This window comes from Quercus robur, chromosome 5, assembly GCF_932294415.1.
Source record: "Quercus robur chromosome 5, dhQueRobu3.1, whole genome shotgun sequence".
Taxonomy (NCBI): Eukaryota; Viridiplantae; Streptophyta; class Magnoliopsida; order Fagales; family Fagaceae; genus Quercus; species Quercus robur.
This window is the reverse complement of record NC_065538.1, coordinates 15,001,377-15,026,260: the sequence shown is the minus strand read 5'-3', so window position 1 is coordinate 15,026,260 and position 24,884 is coordinate 15,001,377. Positions and strand designations below refer to the sequence as shown.

The 24,884-nt window shown below is 34.7% G+C and overlaps 1 protein-coding gene across 1 annotated transcript; it reads right to left on the bottom strand.

Annotated features, from left to right (window-relative positions):
• Positions 1-6,393: 6,393 nt before the first annotated feature.
• Positions 6,394-14,780, bottom strand: LOC126729020 (uncharacterized). The gene is made up of 10 exons (XM_050434782.1): positions 14,662-14,780; positions 13,161-13,336; positions 12,481-12,612; positions 12,345-12,395; positions 11,043-11,139; positions 10,133-10,179; positions 9,295-9,511; positions 6,952-7,081; positions 6,820-6,862; positions 6,394-6,665 (listed from the first exon to the last, which is right to left on the bottom strand). Exons 1-10 carry the CDS (start codon positions 14,711-14,713, stop codon positions 6,600-6,602), a joined length of 1,011 nt encoding a protein of 336 aa, XP_050290739.1. The 5' UTR covers positions 14,714-14,780; the 3' UTR covers positions 6,394-6,599.
• Between the last annotated feature and the right edge of the window lie 10,104 nt (positions 14,781-24,884).

Sequence of the window (24,884 nt, the reverse complement as noted above, 5' to 3'; positions counted from 1 at the left end):
GACTTCACTTTAAAACAAACAAAAACAGAAACAAAAACAAATGCATTATGATGGGATGTAAAGTTGGACATTTTTTGTTTTACTAGTTATAGGTCTGTGACAAAAGGTTACCATTAATAGGGGGATTTACTTGTTTTTATGTGTACCTTTCATCCGTGCAATAGAACGATGTCAAATCATTAGCTTCATGATACACGAGGTGTAACGGTTACAGACAATTAAACTCTTAACAAGCAAGGACAATAATCACCTGTCAATTTTAGCTTGTGAGTTCCACATGTACATGTAATAATTGGACAAAATAAATGCTTATGTTTCCTTCAGCAACATTATACCTAGGTAGATTAAATTTGTACCTTTGTTGATGTAAATAGTGAAAGAAGTACATTTCACAAACACTATAGTACATGAAAAACCTGAAAAAAGATATGTGGGTATGAATCTTAGGATTACCATTTTGAACAAAAAAAAAAACTGGCAGTGGGACTGGGATGTTTAGAGCATAAAAGATATTGCCAGGCAAGTAGAGGTAGGCAATAGCAGAGAGAAGATATAGCAGAAGCAACTTGCAAAATGTTAACAGAAATCTGTCTCTTCAAAACCTTGATTTTTTACTTTATTTTTATCAAAAGAGAGAGAAACAGAAAGGTATCATCTGGGTTCTGAAACCTACCCACATGCGCTCCATGATTACAGCTCGATGAATGGGTTCCCATAGTATTTGCTTATAACATCTCTAATTGTCAACTTTCATGTATTTCTTCACTTCTCTGCAGATCAACATACAAATAAGTAAAATTTAGATTTCCTGAAAAAAATTTAAGGAAAACCCAAGAGAAAGGGTGAGAGAATTTAAAGACTAAAAACATACCTAACAAGTCATATTCCTTTGCAGTATTGAATTGACAAGTAATTATTCAATTTTTCAAGATTTATTTTCACTCTATTCAATTTTTTCGAGATGAGTTTTCACTCCTCTCCTATAATAACAGGTTTTATTAATTAAATTTATGACGAGAGGAATCCACTATTTATGAAAGATGGGATCCATCATTTATAAGAGAGAATAAACATTAGTCCCTTGATTTGACACCACTTTTTGTTTCTTTCTTACCAAATTTGAAACCCTATTGATATATCACACAATGACATAAAAATTTGAGAGAGAATAAATAAAACCAATTTATGCCACGCAAACTGGAAGTTATAGGGACAACATGTTCAAGAGTTTTGTAAGCTGACTTAATGATGAACTATGTGTCACCAAATTTGGCCCTACTCGTTTGTAGTTTGAATAAAGATGTCAATTATGAGCTCACATTGAACATAGCCTAGTATTACTAATACATGTACCTAAAGGTAATCAATGTGAACCCTCCAAAGTTCTAAGGTTTCGATTGACTTAATGCTTTTCCATTACTAAAACTTTTATGTCGAAGTCATATATAGTGTCATCCTTTGTTCCTCCCCTCACTATCTTTATAGTAGCATATACTTAAAATGTCAGTTCTAAAATAATGACTCTTTACTATCATGTCAAAATAGTAATGGATTTTTATTTTTATTTTTCATTACCAAGGGAATTTGAATACATGTTCACTATTTAACTATGAAATATTTTACCAATCATGAATAGACTAAGTTAGACACTTAACAATACTCCTATGGTTAGCCAAAAGAAAAGATATAGTACTATTTCAATCTTTCTTCTTCTGTTTTGTCCCCCATTTTCTTAACATAATTTCATAAGAAATTCCATCTTGCTAATTGAAACAATACCGAAATAATAATAATAATAATAGCCGATGTTCAAGATCATAAGTAATAGTTTCATGATCTTCTTGTAATTCTAAACTGAAAATTACATGGGAAGTAATAAACATAAACCATAGTAATTTCATTCACAAATCATTTTGGTTGTCGAACATTCACATGTCTTATTATAAATATTGCAAGTAGCCACATTAAACCTTTAAGACTCAAGAGTAGCATCATATAGGCTTCCAAAATATTCCAGTCTTTCTCACACAAAATTTGTCTCTAAATTAATTTGGAATAATTTCTTTCAATTTATTATGTGGTAATTTAAAATACTATCCATATATATTATTTAAACATGTCATAGGATTCGTTAACTAAGTCATTAAACTAAAACAACACATGATGATCATTTTAATTGTCATATAGTAGGTAAAGGTATTAGATACCTCTTGACGTGTCCCACTGCAATTTACTAATGGAAACGAACATATAAATTAACCCAAAGATTATTGGTAACTTAATTGTTTTTAAAATTTTTTATATATATATATATATATATATATTATTAGTAACTATTAATCTTTTTATTTTTAAATTTTTTTATCATTCTTATTGTGTTTTTACTACCATCTTTATCTGGTCTTTCATAAATTATATATCTTGCCAATGCAACGAGTTAAAATTATTTTTGAATTACTAATTCTGCCAACCATTCTATAATGTAGAATCACCATTTAAATTGGTTTAACAATTATTTTTTTTACCACCCGCTTGTTAGGCAGGAGCAGGATGAGCTTAGGAGTTGAGGGGAGGAGGTGTTGGGTTCTATTCTAGCTCGAGGGGAGTTCTTTAGAATATATTAGGATAAATCATTTTTTTTATTAAAAAAAATCAATCTAAATAGCTATTTTCTACCAAAAAAAAAATAATAATCTATCAATTTTTTAGATTTTTTTTTATTTAAAATAGAGAAATTTGGAAAAAAGTAAATTTTAAAAATAAAGGAGGGAAAAATAATTTTAAAAAATGATTTGGTTTATTTCTAATATTTTTTCAACTTGACATTTCCTTTTATTTGAAATATACAATAAAAAGTGATAGTTGATTTTAATTTTCACTTTTTATTTAGTTAGTGGATGATATAACAATTTATCATTAAAACAAAAAGAAATTACAGTTTAAAAAGCACTGAAAGTAAGTCAAATCCTAAAAAAAAAAATCCATTTTTTATGCACTTTCTCCTCCTTTTTCCATCCAAATTTTTCTTTACCTAAAACACAAACGTCAAACCTTCCTGAAGGATACATGTGAATTGAGAAGTCTCTCTCTCCCTCGGTAGAGAATGTCAAAATTGCAATTAATGCCTTCTGTTCCCTCCCGCGTTATTTCTGGCTTTAGTTCTTATATCAGCTTTACGTAAATTCTTATCGGCTCGGCTAATAATGGTCCCCGCCGAGCGAAGCCCAAGCTAAAGAAACATAAAGGGCCCACGGCTTAGTCCAATTTTTATTCCTCCTAAAATTCTATTATTACGGCTGGGCTGGGCTGGGCTGGGCTAACACGTGAACTACAGGCTCCCATTCACACGTGGTCTTCTGTCATTGGCAGCACCCCTGATGGGATAGCACTCTCCCACTTGGGAAAATCCCAAACACCTTGCCAATTGGGATTTTTGGGACCATCCCTATTCTCTCATTCATTCCCATCACAACAACAACATCTCCAAACAAATCTCCATTCAATTTTAACATTATCTCCATCCAAGCAAATCTTCATTCTCATTTTTATGATGTAGATGTGTATTACATTATTTTTCTTTTCACCCTTTTTTAAAAAAAAAATATAAAAGATTGTGCCTTCTTTTCTTAGTAATTTTTTTTTTTTTTTTGAATTTAATGGTGGTATTATTATAATGGATCATTGACATTTTAAATGTGTAGAGGTATTATTTTTCACCAAGATAGTGTGAGCAAGAAAATTTATAATATGAATATATGATAAGTAAGATTTTCAAATTTTTGACACGAAATCTAAGATTTGTTGGAAACTTGGAAATAGATAATATTTTTATTTTATTCATTTGGGAAATAGTTAACATTAATAGCCCAATAAATATCGTCATGCATCTATATGATTTCTTAAAATTTTTTAAAGAGTTTTAAATTTTTAATAGGATTATATTTATTGGCTCTCTTTTATGTAAAAAGATGAGATTTTGATTCTTAGAAAAAAACAAAAAAAAAAAAGATTAGATTTTTATTGGTAGCACTTGAAGTTTTCAATGGAAACATCCAGAATTTGAATCTTCTCACAGTTATCAAATTATTAAAAAGGAAAATAGAAAAAAAAAAAAATAGAGTGATTTTAACTATAAGTTGTATTTTCGGTTTTACAAGTATCAAATGAAAAGTATAACCAAGACTGAGCTACCTTCACATAAAAATGACAAAGTATTTAAATATATATATATATATATATATATATATATATATATAACAGGATTAGATATTATCTACAACAATTCTGTGTATTAATATTGTTTACAATACGTCAGACCAGACAGCAAACTTGAATTTTAGATGGACTCGTGGCAAAGTTCATTCTAATAAACTCATTAGAGTCCTTGCCAAAAAATATTAATAAATAATAAATAAATCACTCTCACGTTTTTCAAGTTATTATTATGAGATTCAGCTAAACCTCATTATCGAAGTTGTGGAGAATATTTTGTTTTGATTCATTGTCAAAATTTTCACCTTGCTATTATTAAAAGAAATACAATTTCAACTAAAGTCCATTGACAAAGAATATATTATTATGATAAGTTATTAACACACATAAATCAAATTTTTGTTAATCACATTTTACACATTATTATAGGTTTTATTTTTTCTTACACATTATTATAGGTTGAGATCATCATTACAGGAAAATATATTGTTATTGTCAATGATATTACCCTATTGGACGGTGGCCTAATAGTACAAAGTTCTTGTGAGCTATTACACTTGCGAAATCAAGAATTGTGAATTTGAGTAGTGGAAAGCGCCATTAGTGCCTAGGTGGTCCCTCACCTGCAAGCCCCTTTATTTTATTAAAAACAAAACAAAAATAAGAAACAAGCTGAGTGATAATTCTTTATACTTCTATCATCTTCATCATAATAAGAAGAACATTAAGGCAACACAAAATAATGGTCCGTGGACAAAAATATTATATACCCAAGGAAGCACATTAAAAATCAGTATGGCCCAATTGTCGGGAAATGCCTACCAAAACATGGCACATTACCATCTACATCTACTGGCATTGCTCTTGAGAATTTTTTTTCAATGGTTGTGCAGCTCCTAGCTAGTAGAAATGTCAAACGGCATGTCGGGCATAGAAGAGATAAGAGAGGGATGTGAACTGTGACAACTGACCACCACCACAATCAAAGAAGAGGCGGAGGAATTACAGCGACCGGACAACTTGTCGTGGTCGATGAAGACCATCTCTTCCACAATTCCACTATGTGGTAACTGGGTTTTCAATTTCATGCGTATAAATGTACGTACTGAAGTTTGTCAATTGTCACATTCTCTCAATGGTCTTTTGCTCAACAAGCCATATGGGGCCAAAGGCCCATGGGATGGGGGGTCCTTATCTCTTTGGAAATCAACCATCATTTTCTTCATTTATTTTTTTAGAACTAACTAGTATAATCCTAGAATTCTCAAGCAGGCTGGATATTGATGCTGACCCCCATGTGCATTACACGCTAGGCCCACATGATAACATTTAAAAAATTTTAAGTCCGGACAAAATTTGGTAAAAATTGGGCTCATACCCAACTTTGTTTAGCAATCTGATGGGATTTTGGCTTATGGGTCAAAAAAGGTATCCTATACTTGTTCATTTTAACTATATCAAAATAATTGAGCAGATTTTCACTCATTTAATGATTGGGTCATGTTCAAGTTATCCCGATTCTTATCAAGTAAAAAAAAATCTTCAAATGCTTTCTTCTTTTACCCAAGTTTAGGTGGGTTGATAGATGTGGATTATAATTTTCCAGTCTATAAACATATACTTCTTAAGGGATGGTCTTGAACTTACTAGAGATTTAGAAATCACCCATTTTTTGGAGGAATTGGATGCTAAAGAACTTGTTATGCTTCTTAATAATGAACACTCACCTAATTTGCTGATCCGAAGTATTGTATCATATTACAGGAATATCAGCCAAGCTTTCCATAGCTTCAAAACAAACACAACTTCAGAGAAGCACATAAGGGAACTAATGCCTTAGCTAAAAGAGTGTATTCCCAAATGGCTGATTTTAGTTTGCATGAGGCTTGCCCTCCCGATATTTTATTTTTTATAGATTTTGATAACTCTGACTTCGTAGTGTTGTAGAGTGTGCTTATTATCTTTGGACCTTTTCCTCTTCAAGCAAAAGCTTGCCAAATGTCATAACAAAATGACTAGCTGTTCTATTAAACTCATAAAGAACTTGGAGTTGGCTCGGCCAGAAAGCTAGTCATATCCATACATGATTGAGAATGCGGACAAAGCAATAAGTTTAATGCAGTTATGACTTGCACAAGTATAAAAAATATAGAAAATCTTGTGGATGTTGGTGATACTTCTCAAAGTCACAAATTCGTTCAATGTTTTCCAATCATGGCTGGCTTATAACAATCATGTTAAATAGGAGCAAGTGCAATTTGTGTATCAACAATACTACACCAAGACATCTTTTGGTGATTGTATTGAGTTGGTATATAAGAACTATGCAGATTCATGTTCATAATTCTGTCAAAAATTATTAAATAAAAGGCTTGATGAACGTTTTCTTACATCCTACCCCTTAATATGGCTTCTGCCTTCCTCACCTGCTTAACTGGTCCAATAATGAACACCTACAAGAAGATCCATGAATTGGCAACAATTGAAGTATATGGAGGGCAGGAGGTGATTTTTCATGAATAATAAAGCTCCATAAATATTGTAGCAAGTAATTAAAAAGTAAGAAGTCATAAATGTGAACTTGTTGAACGAAGATTGTGAACTGACCTTGTCAGGTGGTCCCTTCTCACCTCCAATAAGAATTTCAGCACTGCAATAATATGCATGCCAAATCAATAAACCAGTACACACAAACAAACAACAACCTCCCCCACCAACACATACAGAATGAGGACTTACTTGCAAGAGTTTTTGATTGACAAGATGGATGCTCCTTTTCTACCAATTACAAGTCCCATTTTTCCAGGAGGAATGTTAAGCACTGATAAAATCTCTTGTTCAGGAGCAGACTCTTCCACAGTGATGTAATCTAACAAGACAAATAATAGTATTCGGTTGATGCTTTCATTAAAGCTGAACAACTTGCATTACTATGTCATGATAAATATTCCAGGTGCATGAGAAATGTGTCTAACTTCAAAATAGTCATAACAATTATCAAAAAAAGAAAGTGAGAGAGAGTGAAAGGGGGGGGGGGGGGGGGGGGGTGGGGGGTGGCAGCACAAGTATGAAAGACAGGAGTCCCCTGAGGCAGAACAACCTTATTTTCTATTGTGTTTTAATTTTTTCTTTGAAAAACATTGATGTTTTCACCCATATTCTATCACCACTCTGTCTCAAGTGGTGCAGAAAATAGCTTCTCTCTGGAACTTCCATCCTTCTAAGTTTTAAGCCGCATATATGGTACCCAAAATCTAGACTATACAGAAATCTATAAACTGTTATCAATTGTATTCCATGAATATGAAACCATCTGAATTGTATACAGATGACAATGTACTCTAGAGAGGAAATCTTCAATATTTTGTCTTGCTTAAATCATCTCAACATGCTCTTGAAATTAAGTTTAATCTCTCCATAGGAATTGTTTCCAGGATTTTGTATCACCTTGAGCTCAGCCCAGACAATAGCAGCATTTGCTCAGCTCACCCAAGTTTCAGTCTGACTGACCAGCCAGACTAAAGACGCAACCAATGGACATTTATAAACTACTAGGATATCTATATGATTGAACAATTGTATGATTCAAACATCACAAATTGAAATTCGAATTTAGCTGAGACAGGAAAGACTTGGAAATGAAGCTGTTGAGGTCTGCTTCTTGACGCATACCTTATGGAAACTTTCAAACTGCAAGCCTTATAGGCTTATCAATACAAGTATATTCATTTTTAAATGAATATTCAGCTCTCCTCTTAAAGCGATTAATCCTCATGTACATCCATCCTAGTCTATAACTGATGCCAAGATAATGAGGTGGGATCACTTAAGTATTTCTTCACTAAAATCTTTAACTGTATGATTTTGTTTCTAGAATTGCCTTGCTTATGATCAATCTTGGTCCAACGTCCAACTGATATTTGAACCTGTTGAATTCAAAAGCACCATTCCTGAATACATTAGCATTTTCCTAATCTAGCCTCATTAATGGACATCAAATAATCTGTAAACTGTATATGACATAGTATGACAGTATCTTATGCCTGTACATATTATTGATCCATCCTTAACCTGTGCAAAATAATTATGGCTCATGTTAATATTTGGTCCAGACTGGATTTAACTCGGACCCATTTCTCTCCACTACTTGTTTTGCGCCAATGTATATACCCCTATACATTCATTCGTGTCATCAATACATTCATGAATGATCATGCCTGGTTATATATTATAACAACCATCTCAGAGAGTAGAACAATTCAATAGGCATCAGACAAACATTCCATCATTATTATAGATTTCCACAAGTCTAAAGATAGCCTCCATAGACAATGCCTTGAATACACAGTTGACTTCCTTGTTATTTACTGAAAACTTTGCTTAGTGACCTACTCACTCTCTTCCAGTTTATTCTGCAACTTAACTCTTGACCTTTTCTTCTATTCCAGGAAACTCTTAATGAGCTGTATAACCCTTTTCAGAATCATTAGACATGGTCACCAATATAAACTTGCTTCCAAAACACTCAATAGCCAATTGCAATCGTTTTCTTACATATCTAATGTAAACAATCTATAGTTCCTCCACTGCTCCCTAGGACCTGAATGAGCACTTTTCTCATCTTCTCTCATTCCTAGCTTACTGTATAGTATGTTAACTTAAGACTCTTCTCTACTTGCTTCCTTAATTTCCCATGTATTTAAGGATGCAGTGAACTTACAACGTACTGTCCAAAGGAACATCCAGGTAAAACTGTGGCCAGCTTAAACATCAACATGTTAAATGTGTTCCTATGCAGAGTATCTTGGTTTTAATCTTACATATCAAGAATAGCAATAAATTTGAGGTACTAAATATTTAGGAAAAACCCTCAGTCAAGATTCAAAATGATATTACTGCAGCACAAAGAGCTTTTAAATCCATTTTAATGGAATTTAAAATCTTAAAATCATGTATTGCTCAGGAAAAATAAAATGCCTCTAAGAGGCTGATATCCTAACTTCCAATAAAGAAATAAGAGTATACATTCTCTATGTTCTACAATAAATGATGACCCCAGAGTAACAGGTAGAAAAAAAAAACCTGGAATAGTGGGAATTGAAGGCCAATCTGCATATTCATTATCAGTGTAGCAAAAACATCGGCAATAAAGCGCACCACGAACAGCAAGTTGCCATAAAGATCTTTCATTCAACTTTTCCATCATCTTGTAGAAGATATAGAGGAGGAAGCGGACATCATCAGTAGCTGCGCGGACCATTGATTCAGATAGGGGTCTCCGTGTCCAAAATTTTGGATCCTGGATATGAAAGTTAAGATAGATATTATCAGTCTCCAAACCTACCAGACTAAGGTTACAGAGGCTTCTGTCCAACAAAAATAAATATAAATAAAATAATTATTTATTAATGTATGTACTAAAATAAACTAATTCTTTGTCCAGTTGTACCTGGCTTTAAATGACAGACAGGTTAAGTAATACAGCAGACAATATTATGCATATAATGTTGCAAAGGGATTTCAGGAATCTATCAAAGAATTTTTTCGGATATGGAGAGATCAACGGCCTACCCATCATTTCTAAAGAAGTAATACGCACAATTAGAGTAACAGAAAAGATCTCATATGTATTGATGAATTTACAATGACCTTTGGGTGTTGATTTGAGGATTGAATAGGGACAAAGTGTGCCAAAACATGCAAAGCAGAGGGAAAATATATGCATGAGCTGAGTGACTCTTCACCTTTAGTGGAGAACATTATCATGATTTTATTTTTGCTAAATGAAAAGTTACCATTAAAAAATAAAAAAAAATAAAAAAAGACAGAGTGAATCAAAACTAGCATTCCTCCCCAACAATTCAATGATTGAGTAATATACCATTATTACTCCAAGATATGAAAATATGCTGCAACTGACCTGCTTTAGAAGGACACGAACCTCTTTCTTCTCCGTATATGATATACCTATATTTACATGCCCGTAAGTAAGATAATCAATGACTACAAACAGGACCAAAAAAATCTGAGAAGAAAGAAACTCTCCACTTCAGATTTTTGGAGATATTTGTAGATCAAAATAATGTCACAATAATAACATCTATGAATAACTAGTGAAGCATGGAAAAGGTTCAAATCATAAGTTCGTAAATTGCACCTCACAATCCAATTGCATCCCATAAGGGGTTATTTATTAGACATAAGATTAGGAAATCAGGACAAAACCAGCATACTCTAGATTCCTCCATAGATATGCACATTACATAGTTCTCTTAGTTATGCAAGTGACAAAAAATATGCTGGTTCAAGTTACATGGTTGCAGACTTCAAAAATGAATTCATCTAGTGGTGGCCAAAATGGAATGTGCGTCTGTTGCCTGCCTGTGTCAGTGTGCATCATACAAGATATAGCAAGAAAAAGTCATTTCTGTCTAGGTGGTAAAAAAGCTGGCAGTCAAAAATTAGTTCCTGTTTCTTAATTTACATAATTTCATCTAAGCTGGTCAGGTTAGAATCTGAAAAAAAATCCTTACTGCATCATCTTCAAATTATTGTCCCTAGCAAAATAATGTTCAATACAGTAGAAACTAAAAAGTGCAACTATGATGTACAACACATTATGAACTGGTAAGTTAGCAAAACAATAACAGAATAGGAGCATTAGAAAGTTAAACATAATTCAAGCTTAAAATCAAATAATAATGCAGAAAAGATAACATTGATCAATAATGTTGTCAGACCAATAATGAATTTTCCTCAATTAGAGAGAGAGAGAGACAAGACAAAAGAGAACACTAAAAGAAATGAAAAATTCTGTAAGAACATTATACCACAATAGCGTGGATCAGCAAGGAGTCCAACAAAAGAAATGTAGTCATCTGGCGTTCTTGTCCGTCCCTGTTGTTCCTCTATTAGGTAATATGCAATCTGTATGGACATGGATGTATAGACATCGGAACAAAAGCAATCTCCTATCAAGCACTCATGATGTAAGTGCACCCAATCAGGACTATATACTTTAAATTAAGCAATTGGAAGCAACACCAGCGTAGTATCAAATTTTCAATACAGACAAATTTTTCCTTTGAAGTGGGTTGAAGGATATCTCGTCATAGTTCAAATGACCATCAACATATATTTGATTTGGATGACTCATCATGTCATCCAAATAAGTCACGTGACTATTAAATGGGCCATTGGTGGTCATTTGACTAAAATCACACATGAATGCTCACATAATTGCCACATAGTGGGTTTGAAGGAAATTCTGTCCTTTCAGTAATGTAAGGCAGCCAATGTAGCCCTTTGACAAAGTATTAAAGGTGTGAACTCCATAAGTTGTATGAATAAATGATAAAAGGTTTAATGATGGATTGCAAACTTAAATTAGATTGTGCTCTCACATTACTCAATGACTGATGGTAAAGATTTGGGGTAAATTGGAACAGAAAATGCCCTCTCATGGACACTAGACAAAAGTTCAAGATAGAAGTCAAGTTAGAACTCATTCTTGAAGCTCATCACAGCCACCCAAGAATAATTACATTAAATTACAAGCTTTTGATTTATAAGCTCATTTGCATTCAAGTGCAGCAGTATTGAATGTTATTGCTAAAAGGGCTCTCTGAATTGAGTTGTCTAATAGCAACAAGCCCTTCAGACATTAGCATAAAAGATCCAATGGGCAGACATAAGCAGGATGATCAATGTTAATAGATTAGTATCCATTGACCCATTTATGTCAAGCCTAACAACCTACCCTATGTCTTCACTTTTTCAGATTTTGGAACCCCAGCTGCCTCATCACTGCAACCACCCCAATTTCTCCCCTTAAAAATGAAAAGAAAATATAGAAACTCACCAATAGAAAACAAATAAAAGAGGAGTTTCTTCCTCAACTTTTTCTGTTTTACTTAATTTTTTAAGAAAAAAGGAAAGAAAAAAATATGCTTAAGTCATGATGAGTTGCCAATGCAGTCTTCTCTGTTTCAACAGCCAGGCCAGACTGGGTGGATTGACCATAACTAAATAGTTCCCAAGGTTCCCATGTTTCTAGGAACGCAGTTAATTAGAGTAGAAGAAATATATGAAACAATTTTCCCCAAAAGCGTGAGGGTAATAATTGAACCCACCTGAGTATCTACCACATTATGCAACTTGATTCCATACTGAAAGTACAATGCCTACAAAATATGAATCATAATCAAGGTTGAGCTTAACATGTAATGGCATGTTCCACAAAAGCCATCAAAAAGTAATTAATCAGACCTCACTATCTCGCTTGCAGTCATGAATAACTTTTGTGATGAAATTAGATTCAAGAGCTCGCTTACAGGCTTTCATCAGCTTCTCTCCTCCCTGAACGGCATCAACCAAATATATGGCATCTGAAAATGCAAGCTGCCCCGGATAACACATTGGTCAGATGTCAATCAATAAATTTATATCCCTCATGATTAACAAAGAAAGATAACAAATTATGAAATTGAAGAGAAAATTTATTGATAACGAAAGAACTCATATGGTTTTTACAAAGAAAATGGCTAATAACCTTTTACGAGAACTTTTTCTCCCAGGCTTAACTAATTAGTTTGCAAAATAATCCTCCCAAGATATATTCATACGGTAATAATCTACAACAGGTTACCACCATTAACCATTTGCAACAAAATATAAACTCGCTCTTGCTTAGTTGTTAAAACAGTATAGATTTACATTCAAATTAGTTGATTTATTTAGCCACTTAACATTACCACCCTTTTTTTTCAGGCTCCTAGGCTAATACATGTTCATTGTACTAGAACATGCATGCATGTGTATATTTATACAAATCATGATATGAAATGGCCTATGAACCTAGATAATATATAGAATGAACTCGTGTTTTAACAGTTGAGTTTGTGTACATAATTGAGAAGAGATTAAGTTAGTTAAGCAAAAAAAATCACCTGCATGATGCAAAGAGCTCCATAACGGCACAGGTCAACACCCTCACAATCAAATCCAACAACCAATTGCTTTTCAGGAGAAGGAGAAAGAAACTCAATTGGAAGTTGAGAAGCATGAGTTACTATGTGAATTGGAACCAGTGACAAATGTGCTTCATGGCCATCATCTTCGCCACCTATAGAAATACAGTAACAAACAATCATGCAGCAATGAGAAGACCATCAGCTAACCTCTACCTTCAAGAAAGAGAATAATCAAAGGGAATATAACAGGTTATAGAATAGAAGATACTGTCTGATCTTATTGAGAAGTATCTTTGATTTCACTAATGTAGCAACTGTCCCAAATATGCATAAACACACTTTCATTCTAAGTAATATTCATGGGAAAATATAATATAAGATAAATTTCAGTTAAATAATAAAATTAATAAAAATATCCTCTTTTATCAGGGAAAAAATAAATAGAATATAAATATTTACCTCTGTATTTTTACCAAGAGAAATAAAAGAAAGAGAGACTAAATAAATAAATACGTATTTCCTACTACTTTATCTCAGATAAAATGAAGAACTCAGGACAGCCAAGAACTCTGCATTTGCACTTGATTCCCCCTTTTTGATAAGTAACATTTGAAAAGTACTTGAGTTAAATTCCTTCATTTCTTTTCCTCTCTTTTCATATTTCAGGGGAACCAAAGTAATAAAGGATTTAAAATTTCCTTCATTTCTTTTCTTTTGCTTTCCTTATTTTTCCACAACCAAGAGGAAGAATTTTGGACATTAACACAGTTTCTAATTGGTACTGAAATTATTTTCCCTACTTTCTCACAAATGAAAAATGGGAAACATTCAAGCTGAAAACAAGTTTTAGTTCTTGTAAAATCCATATCACACATTAAAATTTTTTTTAAAAAAAGAACCAAAAAAGAACACCAGTTACGAGCAAAAAAAAAAAATGGATATAGTAAAATAACTACATAAGTATGAAAAAGAAAAATGAATACACCCACATAGCAACATCAATAGAAGCAATATACAAAACACAATTAAAAGTAATACCAGCACAAGGTCGACCCAAAAAAAAAGAGGAAAACCCCCAAAATAATAAGTCAAAGTAACACCCAAAAGTTGCTAATAATCAAAATCCACAAAGCAATAAGCTTTAAAATATTTGAAAATAGCCCCAAAATTACATGCAACACCCTCATTTAGAACCTACTAATAATCAAAACCCAGAAATCAACACTCCCAAAAAAACATACTAAAAAAAACATAGTTTGAACTAAGCCGAGCTTAAAAACAAACAGGTAATCATCATAACAACACTGAAAAAAATGTACAAAATTTTTTTTATAGAAAATGTCCACATTTAGAAACCAAACCCACATTCCTAAGCTGCCAATAATCAAATCTTAGAAAGCAAAGCACCCAAGAAAGAAAAGTCATATCTTTTCACATCAGTTGGAAACCAAACATAAAGCTCAAGTATATATAATACCTGAGTCAGAAGGCAAAGGTATGTATGTCTGGTAGGGTGAAGCAAAAGCCATGTGTGACCACCAAAGTCCAAAACCCAACTCTCAGATTTGCCAAGTGTTTATTTTTGCTGAATGAAATTATGAAACACAAGAAATGATCCATTTTTACAAAAACATTATTGAGCTTTATAAGAAACATGCATGCACATGATAAACATGCATGCACATGTTAATGCAGGAGATCACAAATAGTAAAGCTTGACTGACAGGGCAGAGCATATATACCGCATTAAATTTTCGTACATTATGATGACTATTTGCCTTTGTGTAATGATAGCTATCGGATTCATAGACATTATGTGGGAGTCTTGAGACAACAAGACTAGTGTGAGTATGGTTCATGCTTTAAGTTTAGGTTGGGCTCTATGTTTTGTATTGAAATTTTATTTTTTTGGGCTCGATGCTGGTTCTCTCATGTGTTATTTGGACTCTATCTAGTAAGATTAGGGTCAAATTATGATTGAATTTACTTAGTTTCTTCTGTATGTTTTTTTTTTTTTTTTTTTTTGGATATAATTAAATCCGCTTTTATTATATACTAGCCACAAATTCATATGACATGTGGGAATATATATATATATATATATAATATAAAAAGTAACACATTAAGTACTGTCAATTTTTTAAAAAGATTTCTACAAGTATTTTTTTTATTTCATTTATCTCTACAAATATATTATTTTATCCTGTGTGTTAGATTAATATATATATTTTTTTAAGGTGAATCATATCATTCTAACTTATGGTGTAGTGTGTTATATTTGCCTAATATACAGCTAAACTAGATAAGTTTCAAATTTATTATTCAAAATTCTCATCTCTTAAGGAATAAGGAAATTATTATGATAATTAAAACTCATCACAAAATTACAATGTTATCTTGACCAAAATTAAAATAAAACCAAAGTAGTAAAAGATAGACTTTATCATAATTTATTATTCAAACAATTGGTAGGCATATTAAAATCCGCACCGCGCACCCTTAGCGCAATGGTCACTCCACAAGTATAAACGTTTGTGGGGTGTGGGGGTTCAAGTCTCCAAAAAGGAACTTCACACACATATACACTTAAATTAGGTTATAGTAAAATTTCTATCTTATATATATATATATATCCATAGTCATAAAAGGGGGAGAGCGTAGAGAGAGAAAAGACTTTATGATGGGAAATTTAAAAAACACAATACCAAAACACATATTAATAATAAAAAATAATAATAATAAATAATAATAAATAATAAAAATAAAAAAAACTATCAGCCTTAATTAGATTTATAAGAAAGAACAAAAATTCACCCAAAAAAAGTAGAGAGAGAGAGAGTACTCATAATTTTTGTGTGGGAAAAATATGGATTGAATGTGAGAAATGATATCAAATTTATACAAAATAAAATGGAAAGAAGAAGAATCAAATTATAAGAAAATGAAAAAGATGAAGGAAGTGTAATGGTGATGCAAATAGTAGTGGGGAAGGTAAAGAGGCAAAGAGGGAAGAGAAAGGTTTGAGAGAGTTTAATTGTAGGTGTGAACTAATAAGGAGAAGAAGATGTTTTTGTTTTTGTTTTTGTTTTTTATTATTATTTTTTTGTCAAGACTCGAGAGCAATGAGAAGAAAATTTTAAAAGAGAGGGAAAAAAAAAACAAAATAAAAGAGGTAGAAAATAAGTAAATGATATGGCTCAATGATTGAGTAGCAAAATTTATTGCATATATTAATGTATAGAAGAATGGAAAGAAAATGACACTCAATGTTGAAAGGAACTTATAATATAGACAATATTTGTGATGGCATGTAGTGCATCATATTGGCCACAAAAAATTAATTTTGCAATAGATATGGCAAAAGAGGTCAGAATTTTCTAACCTGACCTGACCCGACCCGACCTGAAAAATACTTGACCCAAACCCAATTTTTTTGGCCCAAAACAAAAACGAGTTAACCGGTGACCCGACCTTTTTTTTTCTTGTGGGTCAACCCGACTAGACCTACAACTCGACCTGAACCATTTTTTAAAACTTTTTTTTTGTAAAAAAAATAAATAAAATTAAGACAATATTAGTTTAATTGTTTGTTGTGAGCTTCAAGGAAACAATTGAAACATTTACATAACTGCATGCAAATTAATTGAAAGATGAATAGTTAAACATTCTGTAATGAGTAAAAAAATTTAGATATCAAATAACAAAGTACATGCCAAGATAATCTGGTTACAGTAGAGTTAAAAACATAAATGTAAAATTATAGACATGTGTGAGAAACATTCACAAGTGTGAAAATAGTGAAGCCAAAGTATCAAATTAGCATAAATTATGAATTTTTAGACCTAATTTTTTAATAATTTATGTCCAAAATAAACGGATTTTCAAAATAAATTATGATATTTCATAGAGTGTGTGTTATTTAACAATGATATGATATTCATAAAAGAGACCATGTATAAATAAGTAAACAATCAAACTTTAATGTATATCTCAAATTGAAATAAAATACCAACCGCAATTGATAATAAATTATAAAATTTATTTTCAAAATTGTAAATTTCTTATATGTTTTTCTTCTTTGTCAAATGAGTTATCCATCTAATAAGTCATTCGTAATTTTGTTTTATATTTTGGGATGTTGATATTGTGTAGAAATAAAACTTGTGTATTTGTTTTATTTATCTTTGTGTTATTTTGTTTTAGATAGCAATGTTAGGATTTGTATAATTTTAAAATTATTGAATAAGTATTAATAAGTTTAACTGAGTTCATTCTTGATATAACTGGTGAATTCAAAGTAATGCATTCTACATCAAATAATTTGTTGCATGACTTTCCAAATAGCAAACACATGATTTTTTCTTTAAAAAAAAAAAAAAAAAAAATCATGTGAAAAATATGGGTCAACCCGACCTAACATGCAACCCGATTGACCCGAACCCATTTTTAATCTGCTTAAAATGGTCTGTTTTTGACCTGTAACCCATTTGACCCACAACCTGATTGACCCAGCTCAAACTGACTTGCCCATTTTGTCGTGTCTATTTTGCAATAGACAATCAATAAAGATGGAAAACCAAAAAAAGAAATATATATATATATATATATATATATATATAATTATGTGGCCACTGATGTAGCTCTATAGGAATATAGCAACAATAAATAAAAGGAACTTTGAATATAAACAATAAATAATTAGAGTTATGATGTGTGTAGTGTATCACTTTGGGTGTAGTGCAATAGACGATTCTAAAGGTTCTTCTCTCTAGGTCTTCTACGAAGCCTAGAGGTGAAAAATAGGCTTACCGCACGGCAAAGATTTTCTCTCCGTTTCTAGCAGTGGAAACTGGTTTCTCGGTATTAATCAGGGCGATATGGAGGACATAACAAAGAAGTGCATAGGGTTACATCTATCAAGAAGAGAAGGGAGTGAGGTGGACCTTAGTCCACCAGAGAATGGAGCGGGTTTTGTCCTTGTAAGAAAGTTTTGCATGAAGAGGAGGGTGAACTTAGAATCAGTGGTGAGGGTTTTCGTACAGTATGGAGGACAGAGAAGAATTTTGAAGTTAGCGATGTGGGTGAAAATAAGGTCTTGTTCCTATTTCAGCAGGAGGAGGACTTGGACAGAGTTCTCATGCTTAGTCCATGGTCTTTTGACAAATACCTCCTAGTACTACACAAGCTAGAAGCTAGGGAAGTGGTGAGCCAACTCAAATTTAACAAAGCATCCTTCTGGGTCCAAATCCATGGCCTACCCACCATGAGCCAAACAAAAGAGGTTGGTCTACGCATCGGTGAGTCTTTGGGAAGAGTGGAGAAGGTGGACGTGGAAAACAAAGGTTTTTGTCTAGGGAATTATCTCTGGATTCGGGTGTCAATAGATATATCCATGCCGCTATGTCGAGGTCGACTGGTTCGAATGGGTGGCTCGTTACCGTCATGGGTGGATTTTAGATATGAACGATTACCCATCTTCTGCTATTGGTGTGGAATGACTGATCACGATGAAAAAGATTGCATGCAATGGATGCGTAGTAAAGAATCACTCAAGGCAGAAGACAAGCAATATGGACCATGGCTACGGGCAATGTCGTAGCGTGTTCAGCGGCCTCAACTGGTGGTTCCATCAAAGAATGAAGGGAGGAAGGAACACAAGACAGCGGCGGATGGGGTGTCCACAAGGGTGGAGCAGGTGGTTAACACGGGGAGGGAGTTGACGGCGGCTGCCATACAAAGTGCACATGGAGATGATGACGTGGCAACACGTAGGGCAGAGGTGGCTTCATCCAATGAGCCAAAAAGGCAGGAGATAATGAGGATTCCATGTAATCCGCAATGCCCAGGATTTGAGGAGCAGTTAAAGGAGATTGATGAAGCAATATTTGGAGAAGTTTTAACAAAGGAAACAAGTACGAAAAGGATGGCCGAAGAGAAGGAAGCATTGAAGGAGATAAGCCAGCTAGAAGTTACAAATGCTAGCCATAATGTGGGTAAGGCAAACGGGAGTGGGCTACTTTTAAAGCACAATCGTAATGAGGGCCAACATGAGGAGTCTTCGGACCAAACAAACCAAGCGCCTAGGAAGGGAGGATTGGACTGGGCTTCCATGAAGTCTGGCGATATATTTACTATGGGCTTGTGTACACAAAGGCCCAAAAGGGAAATTAAAACAAGAAAAAGCAAAGGTTCGGCTCAGAAACAAATTAAACTAGACAAGGAAAATAATAAGAAGGAGGGTGGCAACGTTATACAAGGAGAGGTAACGGAAATGGAGGTCGTGATGGGGATTGAAGATGATGGAGTGGGAATGAAAAGAAGGGTAAGGACACCGTTGAACAAAATACTAGACAATGGGATGACAGGGAAACGGTCAAAGGTAGAAGGAGAGGTTTTGACTCTCAGCAAGCTAATGGCACAGCAACTTGGAGCGGCGGAGGCTGTTGGACAGCCCCGTCGTGAGCCATGAGTTCGATATGTTGGAACTGTCGGGGGCTTGGGAACCCCTGTACAGTTAACACTCTCCAGAAAAAAGTTTTGGAGGAAGATCCCATTTTGGTCTTTATAATTGAGACCAAGTTTGAAGTATCGGAGATGGCAAGTATCAAAAGGAAATTGGAGCAGCAACAAGGCTTTATGGTGCCGAGTGTTCGACGCGGGGGTGGCTTGGCACTTTTATGGAAAAGCTCTACAAGAGTGGATGTTCAGACATACTCTCCATGCCATATTGACGCCATTGTAACTGAAGAACAAGGAAATAAGAAGTGGTGGTTCACGGGGTTCTATGGCAATCCGAAAACAAGCAAAAGAGAGGAGTCATGGAAACTATTGGAACAACTAAGCAGGTCTTGTGATCTTCCATGGGTATGCATGGGGGATTTTAATGAAATAATGCACTCTGGTGAAAAAGAAGGTGGCGGTGCATGTCCAGAGGGGCAGATGAGAAACTTTCGTGAGGCAGTAGATAGGTGTAACTTGAGGGATATGGGATATATTGGTCTAGATTTTACGTGGAGCAGGCGATTGGGATCGCGAGGTTAGGTTAGGGAGAGGTTAGATAGAGCTTTTGTGTCCACAAACTAGGCTTCGTGTTTTCCACAGACAAGGCTTCTCCACGTGGCGATGTCGACATCAGACCATTGCATGCTAGTCCTCAAGACAAACAGTACTGGTCGGCGCAATGTCAGGCGGCCAAAACTCTTCAGGTTTGAATCTATGTGGCTGAGGGATGATAGGTGTGATGAGATAGTAACAATGGCTTGGGAGAGAGGGATGCATGAGGAATTGGAATGGCCGTTTTCAAACTGCATAGAGGAGTGCCGCACTTCCTTAGTGTCTTGGAACAAAAACACATTTGGGCATGTGGGGAGGAAAATATCCTCTTTACAGAAAAAGCTTCAATACCTGAAGGAAAGGAGAAGCAACAATGCGGTCATGGAGGAAATTCAAGAAACCAAGATGGAGTTGAACAAAATGCTAATGGCAGAGGAGGACATGTGGCACCAAAGGTCAAGAAATTGTTGGCTGAAGTCAGGGGACCATCATACATCTTTTTTTCATACAAAAGCATCGAATAGAAATCAAAGAAACATGATCTCAAAAATCATGGACTCTAATGGTGCTTGGCAAGATGAAGAAAGGAGGATAGACAGCATTTTTGTGGAGTATTTTGAGAAGCTCTTCACATCATCGCAACCGGTCATAAGCAATGAGATGCTTGATGCTTTACATACTAAGGTGACTGATAGAATGAACTCCATGCTCATCCAAGACTTTCAAACCCACAAAGTAGAGAAAGCATTAAAACAAATGCATCCAATGAAGGCACCGGGACCCGACGGTTTGCCTCCATTATTTTATCAGCATTTTTGGCCTACTGTAAACTCTATTGTTATTCAAACTGTTCTTGGTTTCCTTAACCATGGAATAGCACCTCCTAGATTTCATGAAACGCACATTGTGCTCATACCAAAGACTAAGGACCCAGCAAGTGTTACTGACTATAGACCAATAAGATTGTGTAACGTGGTCTATAAGTTAGCATCCAAGGCAATGGCCAATAGGCTAAAGGTGGTCTTACAGAACATTGTAGGTGAGAACCAGAGTGCCTTCGTTATGGAGAGACTTATCACGGACAATGTGTTGGTAGCTCATGAACTAATGAACCATGTCAACAGGAAAAGGAAAGGGAAGACAGGTGAGATGGCGCTGAAAACTAGACATGAGTAAAGCATATGATTGAGTGGAGTCGGAGTGCCTGCAACAAATAATGAGGAAGCTTGGTTTTCATGAGAAATGGACTAGGCTGGTTATGAGCTGTGTGTCTTCAGTAACATATGCGGTGCGGATCAATGGAGTTCCCTATGGACAGATTTCACCTACACGTGGACTGCGTCAAGGGGATCCATTGTCACCCTACTTGTTTCTTATTGTTGCCGAAGGTCTGTCTATCTTACTACACAAAGCCGTCCAAGAAAAGAAGCTGAGGGGTGTTGCAGCTTCGACAAGGGGCCCAAGAATATCACACTTATTCTTCGCCGACAATAGCCTCATCTTTGGAAGAGCCACTACAATGGAGTGTAATGAGATACAGAGGATACTACAAGTTTACGAGACATCATCTGGACAACAACTGAATCGAAGTAAGACATCGTTGTTTTTCAGCCCCAACACGGAAATGAGCACGAAGGAATCAATTCAAGCCATGTTTGGCGCACAGGTTATTCGAGCACATGAATCCTACCTAGGTCTCCCGTCATTGGTAGGCAAGTCGAAAAGAAATACATTTGCTCAGTTGAAACAAAGGGTTGTAAATAAGGTCTCGAGCTGGAAAGAAAAACTTCTATCTAGTGCCGGGAAGGAAGTACTGATCAAGGCAGTGGCTTAAGCAGTGCCATCATACACCATGAGCTGTTTTAAACTCCCAAATAAGCTGTGTGATGAACTGACAGGTCTGGTGAGACAATTCTGGTAGGGACAGGTGAGGGATGAAAAGAAGCTAGCTTGGATGAGCTGGGAAAAGATGTGCTTACCAAAGGAGAGAGGTGGGCTGGGGTTTAGAGATCTTAGAATGTTTAATCTTTCTCTCTTAGCAAAGCAAGGGTGGCAGTTGCAGAAAAACTCATCTTCATTGTTTTACCATGTGTATAAAGCCAAGTATTTTCCTAGGTGTGATTTTGTGGATGCAGAATTGGGTGGACAACCATTTTATGCCTGGAGGAGTATTCATGCAGCCCAAGCACTAGTGCAAAGGGGCCTGAGGTGGCAGGTGGGTAATGGGGAAAATATCAGAATTTGGAGGGATAAATGGCTTCCTACACCAAAAACGTACAAAGTAGTAACACCTGAGAGAGGCAATACGCGGTTAACAATGGTTTGTGATCTCATAGACAATGAAAGCAAGGAGTGGAAGGACGACGTGGTGCGCCAGAATTTCATAGCTCAAGATGCTGAGGCGATTTTAAGCATTCCGTTAAGTGTTAATGGCGCTCGGGATAAAATAGTGTGGGCAGAGAATAGGAATGGGAGTTTCTCAGTAAGGAGCGCATACAAGGTGGCCAGGGAAGACGGTTTGGATGGTGCGGTAGCGAGTTGTTCTAGTCCATCCGAGTTGAGGAGAGTGTGGAAAGGTTTATGGGGAATGAATATACCAAACAAAGTAAAACACTTTGCATGGAGGGCGTGTAGAAACATTTTGGCTACTAAAGAAAATTTACGTAAGAGAAATATCACAAAAGATGGTCTTTGTGACTACTGTAGGGCCCATGCGGAGACAGTCAACCACCTTTTCTGGCACTGTGTACACGCCAAAGATATTTGGTCTTCAAGTAAATTGTCCTTACCTTTTGAGGTGCTGCCATTGTGGGATTTCATGGAGTTAATGTGTCAGGCGCAGAAATGGAGTGACTTTTTGCCGGGTTTGGTGGAGCGGATTGTAATGATTTGTTGGGGTATAGGAAAGATCGAAATGAGATATGTCATGGAGGTAAGGGTAGGCCTGGGAAAGTTGTGGTGCATAGTGCTTTAATGCTCCTGGATGAATATCAGAGTGTAAATGAAAGTCCCGAAGCTGCTCAGGAGAGTACACTTGTGACAGTAAAGTGGAGCCCATCGCCACAGGGATGGTACAAGGTCAACGTTGATGGCGCCGTGTTCACCAAACGGAAGCAAACAGGGATCGGAGTTATTATTAGAGATGACACAAGGGCGGTGGTTGCTGCGATGAGCAAGAAGATGGCAGCCTCGTTAGGAGCGCTGGAGACAGAAGCGAAAGCGATGGAGACAGGAGTCCGTTTCCCTGCGGAAGTGGGAATACAGGATGCGATCTTTGAAGGAGATTCAATCTTGGTGTACAATGCAGTGCATGGCTCAGGCTCGGTGTCAATGGCGATCCAGAATATCGTCACCAGTATACTCCGTCAAGCTCAAGGCTTTAGAACGTTCGCTTTCTCACATGTTAAACGGCAGGGGAATGTCCTAGCCCATGTACTAGCCCAGTATGCAGGCAACGTTGACGACTATGTCACCTGGCTAGAAGAATGTCCTAACCATATTGAATCTGTTTGTGCCCAGGATGTATGTGGTGTCTAATTTTCTGAAATAAAAGTTTTAGTCTTCTTATCAAAAATAAATAAATAAATAAATAGACGATTCTAAAATAAAATAAAAAAAAAATGCAACAAACAATCAATAAAGATGGAAAACTAGAAAAAAAAATAAATAGTGACGTAGCCGCTGATATGACTCAATAAAAGCATAACAACAGTAAATAATACGCTTCAACATACATATATAGAAGCTACTATGATTATGTCAAAATAAAAAATAAAAAATAAAAAAAAAACAAAAAAATTAGAAATATGAGGGAAAAAAAGTGTTGGTTTGATAGTGCCTTTACCTCTTTGTATATATCTTTGTAGTGTGAATATTTATTCAACTTATTTCTTTAAAAACAAAAAAAAACAAAAACAAAAACAAAAAAGTATACTAGATTTTTCAATTAAATTTAAATATAATTATTGTACTATGCAATATGCATCAATCTAATGATTTCAATTAGAAATTACAAAATATTTTCACAGACTCACGAAGAGTGAAAGAGATTAAGGGTTTAATTTTCTTATAAGAATATTAAGATTGAACATTAATTATGGGATATAATTTCTTCTACAAGAAATATTACTACTTTTACCAAATCATCTACAAATTAAAGGTTTTACGCTGGTTAATTCATTGTTTGATATGACAATTAATTAATAACTAATAATTTGGTAGAGTTTATATATACAGTTGCATACTTAAATTTGTAAGTTGGTTCTAATTAACTTAATTGGTAAAGTCTCTGATAGTTATATAAGAGATTTGGGGTTCAATCTTCGCCTACACCAAAAATTGATTAGTGTCTTGATCTAAGGAGAAAGAGCTATCATTAGGAGTGGATGTCATAATTTGAAATTCTCTAAAAAAAAATTGTAAAATTAAGTTTAGATTTAAGAAAAAAAAAAATACACATACACACTCACACAACTAGACTTTGTATTTATTTCTAAGGAAAAAAATTATGTACCATTATTTTGGTGTTGTATATCTGGTCTTTTAATTAAATTTAAATATATTCTTATATTAACCAATAAAACATGTTATTATTATTTTTAAATAATTAAATTTAATGTAGTTATGTATTTGAATTTAATCCAACTA